Below are 6,668 nucleotides of genomic sequence, written 5' to 3' on the forward strand. Positions count from 1 at the left end.
TACAGATTTTTTTGCACTTTTCCATAATTGTAAAGCATAATTGACAAAATTTTATTGGTACAAAAAAATGAATTGCAACAAGTTTTCAAATTTATTGTTTCAGAGTTTTTGTGATATAATTTAGTATAATGTTTGAGTATTGAAAGTTTCACCACAAATAAAAATAAAATATAACAAAAAAAGCGATGTGACGAAGTAGAATCTAGTTGATACATTGACTAGTAGTGTTTTATTACAGTACAAAATTAATATACTACAGTACTAATATCTCACCACACAACATTGTGATTGATCGTTAACCTACGCTTGAACGATTCTTGGGGCTACATTTTGAGGCATCTACATGAGAAGGAGAGAAGCCCTTTCTGCCAGCTTCGTCTTACAAGCAGAAAGTGGAGCTGACGGTCATTACAAGTGCTGCGTTCTGAGACCTCATCCCAAAGCTAGCTTTTCACATAAGTTCTGTCGTTCCTGGTGAATCATGATACAGGAAGATTATAGGCTGAAAAAGTGAGAGATACAAGAGGGTTCATGAAGCAGAAGCCAGGAATTCTAAAGGAACTGAGTCGGATATTGGAATAAAGGAACAAAAACAGGTTACAAGCTTATATGGTAAGAGAAGAAACTAAATTTACAATGAAAATAATTTACAATATTTATGTAAAGTTCAACAATATTTTCTCTAAAAGTTATTAAAAGATTATCATTATTAACCACTGGACACCTCTGTTGCTCATCGATCAACCTACAACTTAGGGAAATTCATTTCCTCAAATGGATGAGGAATTTACTTTTATTATATTTTTTAGATTTTAAAACAAGTTGATTGAGAAAATAAGGCAAAGAGTCAAAGCTGATGCATTTTGTAGATTAATGCCTAGGTTGTTTATTGAACAAATATAAATTTGTTAAATTGTTTGTGATGCCAGTCCACATATTTCAGATTAGGGACTTTTGAACCGATCTTTTGTTAAAGGCGTATTACAAAACTCCTCGTCCTATATTTTCTGTTGATACGAGGCGTGTTCAGAAAATAAGTACTGTTTCATTCTACTGCCGCCGTAGCACAGCAATCGGTGTGTTCCGCGCATGCGCACTAGTTGTCCTTGTTCACTGGCTGTTGATTCACGCCATTTTAGTTGTTCTACGTTGTGTTTTCAGTTTTTACTGAACGTTTGAAATGTTTAAGACAATTAGTGATCCTGCCGATTGTGAGACTCGTTCTGTAATAAGATTTTTGAACGCAATGGATGTGAAACTAGCTGAAATTTATCGTCAACTTCCAGATGTTTACGGAGAAGACGTGGTGAATGAAGGAATGGTGAGAAAGTGGGTTAGAATGTTCAACTGCCTTTGAAAAAAATGTGCTGATGAGAATCAAAGCAGTCGGCCCTCCCTCGTCACTGATGATCTGGTAAGAGCAGTTGACGAAAAATTCCAAGAGAACAGACACTATGACAACGCTATCTGACGATTTCCAACAAATTTCACGCACTTTTGTATGAAATTGTTACGGACCACTTAGGTTATCACAAGCTGTGTTCCCAATGGACTTCAAAAATGCTTATTAATGTGCACAATACCAAGAGACTTGGATGTGCTTTGACTTTTCTCACACGGTACAGTGATGATGGTGAGGATTTTTTATACAAAATTGTGACAGGTGATGAAACTTGGGTCCGTCATGTCACACCGGAATACAAAACAGCAGTCAATGTTGTGGCGACACACACAACCCCGAAGAAACAAAAATTCAAGACGACAATGTCTGCACAAAAAATCATGTGCACTGTCTTTTGGGATCGGAAAGGTGTTTTGCTGATTGATTTTCTTCCAAGAGGTGAAACCATTAATGCGGCAAGGTATTGCAAAACCTTAAGAAAACTAAGGTGGGCAATTTAAAAATAGGACAGGAATCCTCAGTAACAGAATTGGTTGCTCATGACAATGCTTGGCCCCGTACCACTGGTGACACTCAAACAGTGGTTCGACAATTTCGTTGGCAGCAGTTGGATCACGCACCCTACAGCCCGGATTTGGCACCGTCTGACTACCACTTGTTCCTGCACATGAAGCAGGAGCTAAGCGGCCAAGCTTTTGAAACCGATGATAAGTGAAATCTGCCATGGAGTCTTGGCTACATTCGTTACCAAGAACCTTCTACGAAGAGGGTATTGACAAATTGATCACTCGGTACGACACGTGTTTGAACATCGGTGGAAACTATGTAGAAAAATATTTTAAGATTTGGGATTTCATGTAGAAATAAAATTGTGTTACTTGGTTTTTTTTTTTAAAAAACAGTATCTTACTTTTCTGAACAAGCCTGGTATATCAAGACCATGTAGAACACTGTAAGGAGGCAATAGATGTAACACATTTTATGAGCTAAAAGAGACAGGAAGTCAAAACTCCTTTCACACATCGATTCAAACCAGCTTGGAAAATTTTACACCACTCAAAAAGGAATTCCCTCTGCAAAATCTATATGGCACTGATGAATTTGAATCTGGTACCAGTGATGGTGCCAGCAACTTAGACCCACTTCCGGTGAGTAAATCAGGAAATATGTGTAAGAGGGGAATACCGTTGAATAGATTTTCTGTTGAATGTATTACTCTATAGTTAGAGCTTCTGGGGTGGGGGGGGGGGGGGATAAATGAGTTGCTGTGTAGAATTACATAAAGCTTTTCTAACTAATACTTGCGATGACCAACACCACTCAATTTTTGGAGGGATGGAACTATTATATAACATCACAGTTGATTAAAAGTATTCTAATTGTCTTCGTGTGAATATTGTAAATAGTTGTGTAAACTTAGGTAAGACTGATAAACAAGTTAAATGTATACATTGCTGTAATGACTAATACCATTAAAAAAATGATTAGGAATTTATTATTAATGTATGTATATACTGGTTAGATTTTTTTTTTTAAATTTCAGGTTTCAAAGGACAAACGTAGAAGACAAATTGGACACTAAAGGAGATTTTCTACAGTCCAAAACTTTGGGGGTAATTTTTGGAACAGCTCTACACACACCCACCTCAGGTCTGATTTACAAAGCGATTATTTATAATTGATGTCTTTCTGACAATATGATTAATTATTAATTATTTTATTACAATAAAAAGAACATAAAACTGTGTTCATATTGAAATTTTATTATTTGTATACAATTGTACATGAACCTCTTCCTCTCCTGTAAATTATTTTTATGGTAAATAAAATCAAATGTTAGTTTTCAGTAGATATATTTGAAATCCTTTCAAATCAAAAAGTGGTATTTGGGAAAAAGACTGTAAGTTATGCATGTGTAAACATCTGTCAATCAATCAATCAATCAATCAATCAGTAATGAGTCGGAGTCCAAGCGGAGCGGACGTATCGCGGCTAAGCTCTCTTATCAGTGTTCCCGTTCCGTAGCTATACTGCATGTGTGCTTACTTGTATAAGCTTGATTGCTAGTGCCGAATTGCTATACTTTATTTTAATACTTAGTTTTGAAAACTTTCTTCTTTTCTTTGTTTTGAAAATGGCTTCATGTAAAGTTTGTTTGAGTGCTATTAAGAGAAGTCAGTTAAAACTCGTTTGTGCTGATTGTCAGTCGAGTTTTCACGCTAGGTGTGTGAACATGAGTCAGGCGGATGTAGATTGCTTGGAGGAGCTGAACTCAGTGTGGAGGTGTAACTCTTGCAACAACGAACGCAGGAAAAGCATGAGGTTGGAGACGAGTGTGCAGGATGGCAAACTTACACTTGAGGACGTGATGAAGGTGCTTAATGACATCCGAGAGGACCAAAAAGCAACCAAGCAAGACTTCAACACTTCTTATGAGGCTCTACATGTCAAACTTGAGGAAAACGCTCAGTCACTTCAAAGCGCTTTACAGAAAATAGAGGAGTTTTCGAAGAGAGTTGTCGATTTGGAGTTGGAGAATGGTAACTTAAAGAAAAAGGTTGATGAACTGGAAATCAGAGTGGATGACATGGAGCAGTACTCGCGGAGGAACTGTCTGGAGATCCAAGGAATTCCCGAAGAAAAAAATGAAAATGTTCTGGATATTGTCAAGGACGTTGGTCGCGCACTGGGCATGGATGTCAGCGAGGAGATGATAGACACTTGCCACAGATTGGGCCAGAAAGACAGCGGTTATAGAGGACCACGAGGTATCATCGTGAGGTTCGTCCGTCGTCTGGACAGGGAGGCGCTCCTGCAGAAGAGACGTGAGAGGAAGAAGGACTTTTCCACTCGTCACCTTAGTCTTGACAGGCCGTCGGACGTTCCCGTGTACTTGAACGAGTCTCTGTCACCGATGAGGAGGAAGCTGCTGGCCAAGGCGAGGATGCTCAAGAGGGACCGCGGCTACAAGTACATCTGGCTGCGCAACGGCAACATCCTGCTGCGTAAGGAAGAAGGATCTGCTGTAATTCAAATTAAAACCCAGGCTGACCTTGATAAGTTGTAGATTTAAGCATTTTTTCCTTTCTCGAACTGGTTTAAAGTAAAACTTTATAATGTAACAATTTTATTAATAAGAAAAAGTAAATTTTTTAGATAATACACAATATACATTTGACACAGTTTTCCTTTTTCTTTTAGTTTAAAATGCAGAATTTCAACCTAAATGAGAGTTATTTTACTGACAATGTAGGAGGGAAAAATAGTGTAAGTATTATTCAGCAAAATATTCGTAGTATGCGAAAAAATTTTGATGAATTTATAGCGGAAATTTCTTCTTGGAAAAAGTTACCAGAAATCATTATTTTAACTGAAATTTGGATAGGTATAGATGAATCAGATTTTTATCAAATATCTAACTATGATTTAATAGTACACTCAAATGAGAGCTACAGATCTGGTGGTGTTGCTATATTTTTCAAAAGCAATTTTTTTAATAGCTTTCATTATGAAAGAATTAAATTTCAGTCAGCAGACATTTTGAAAGTTAGATTAAGAATATATGATTTAGAATATGTTTTAATTGCAGTTTACAGATTACATGAATATAGTATTACAAATTTTGTTTACGAATTAAGACGATATTTACTCAATTCTTGTAAAGAAACAGAGTCAAAAAATCTTTTAATTATTGGTGACATGAATTTGGATCTTTTTAAAGTAGATAACGATATTGATAGCTACAAAGCATTAATGGCCAGTTGCGGACTTGAGTCTCTTATACATGAAGTTACACGCGAAACAGACCAGACACGGACATGTATTGATCATGTTTTTGCCAGAGTAGAATGTAAAGACATGACTAGTGTAGAAGCTATAGTAATCAGGAGACAGATCACCGATCACTACATGACGGCTGTGAGGTTGTCAGAAGTCAGAAGTCAGCATGCTTTATTCATGAACTTTAAGTACAGAATTTGCGTCATAAATTAATAAAAAAACAACATATACTATCAATAACAATAGTAAATAGAATGGTGAAAAATGTTTCTTCTAGAGGATCAAAATTCCTGTGATTGTCGCCATCCGTAAAACTCAGTCATGGAGTAAAATGGGGGTGGTCAAGAAGCCAGTTCTTCAGCAAGTGACGAAACTGTTGAATGCTTGCAGTCTTCAGCTCTGGAGGAAGGACATTCCACATTCTGGCACCTGCATAGCTGGGTTTCTTCTCAGTCATTGTGCGATGGTGTGTAGGAAGGCTGTAATTGGCTGACTGTCTTGTGCTGTAGTCATGAATCTGAGCTGCTGCGGTTCTTATGGGGCTTAATGATTTTAGATGTGAGTATGTTACAACTTCCAAAATATACAGATTTACTACAGTCAGGATTTTTAGGTCTTTGTATTTGCTTCTGCAAGTTTCTCTTGACTGGAGATCTCCAAGTATTCTTATAGCACGTTTTTGGAGCAAGAGCACTCGTTCTAGATTACCCCTTGTAGTTAGTTGCTCCCCATACTTCAATACCATAGCGTAAATGGGTCTCAAACAGGCTGTAATAGGCGATCTTGGCTGTATCCACGTCACAGATGTTCTTAATCCTGCGAATTACAAACAGGCTTACACTTAGCTTGTTGCACAGGAGATCGATGTGGGGGGTCCAGGAGAGGCTTTCATCAATTGTTACTCCCAAGTATTTGGCAACAGTAACTTCTTCAAGGTCAGGTAACTTGCCTACAGCCTCTCTGTGCTTGCCTAAAATAAGTTGCTTAGTTTTTGTCTCATTTACAACGAGGTCGTTCCTATGGCAATACTGAATTGCCATGTTAAGAGCAATATAAGAGGTCACTTCAAGATGTTTTGGATTATTGTTGCCCAAAAGCAATACAGTGTCATCTGCATACATTAGTGATCTGCAATAGTCTTTTAGATATCTTGGAAAGTCATTGGTAAATAAAATGAAAAGTACTGGACCCAGTACAGACCCTTGAGGAACTCCCCGTGTGATGCTTTTTGGTTCAGATTTGATTTGTTGCATAATCCCCTTGCTATTATGCATAAGTTCAACCATTTGGCACCGCCCTGTCAGGTAACTGTGAAACCAGTTATAGGCAGTCCCTGTTACACCTATCGCACTAAGCTTAGCCATGAGGTGTTCGTGGCTGAGGCAATCGAAAGCCTTGCTATAATCTAGTAGAATAGCAGTGGTGGTGTTGCCATCTTCAAGTTCATCAATAAGGAATTCTACCAGACAGATTAGGGCGGTGGTTG

The 6,668-nt window shown here is 37.7% G+C and overlaps 1 protein-coding gene across 1 annotated transcript; it reads left to right on the forward strand.

The window, feature by feature from the left end:
* The first annotated feature begins 1,246 nt into the window (after window positions 1-1,246).
* LOC124373361 lies at window positions 1,247-5,675 on the forward strand. Its single transcript, XM_046831736.1, has 3 exons — window positions 1,247-1,321; window positions 3,609-4,427; window positions 5,460-5,675. Exons 1-3 carry the CDS (start codon window positions 1,247-1,249, stop codon window positions 5,673-5,675), a joined length of 1,110 nt encoding a protein of 369 aa, XP_046687692.1.
* Window positions 5,676-6,668: the final 993 nt, after the last annotated feature.

This window comes from Homalodisca vitripennis, unplaced genomic scaffold (assembly GCF_021130785.1).
Source record: "Homalodisca vitripennis isolate AUS2020 unplaced genomic scaffold, UT_GWSS_2.1 ScUCBcl_5381;HRSCAF=12072, whole genome shotgun sequence".
Classification (NCBI taxonomy): domain Eukaryota; kingdom Metazoa; phylum Arthropoda; class Insecta; order Hemiptera; family Cicadellidae; genus Homalodisca; species Homalodisca vitripennis.

Excerpts from the sequence above, each read along its gene's own strand:
- LOC124373361 (XM_046831736.1), top strand. The coding sequence starts at position 1,247 with ATGGATGTGAAACTAGCTGAAATTTATCGTCAACTTCCAGATGTTTAC. Across the intron at positions 1,322-3,608 it reads ACGTGGTGAATGAAGGAATG|TCGAGTTTTCACGCTAGGTG; the intron begins GTGAGAAAGTGG and ends GCTGATTGTCAG. Across the intron at positions 4,428-5,459 it reads GTAAGGAAGAAGGATCTGCT|AGGATCAAAATTCCTGTGAT; the intron begins GTAATTCAAATT and ends TGTTTCTTCTAG.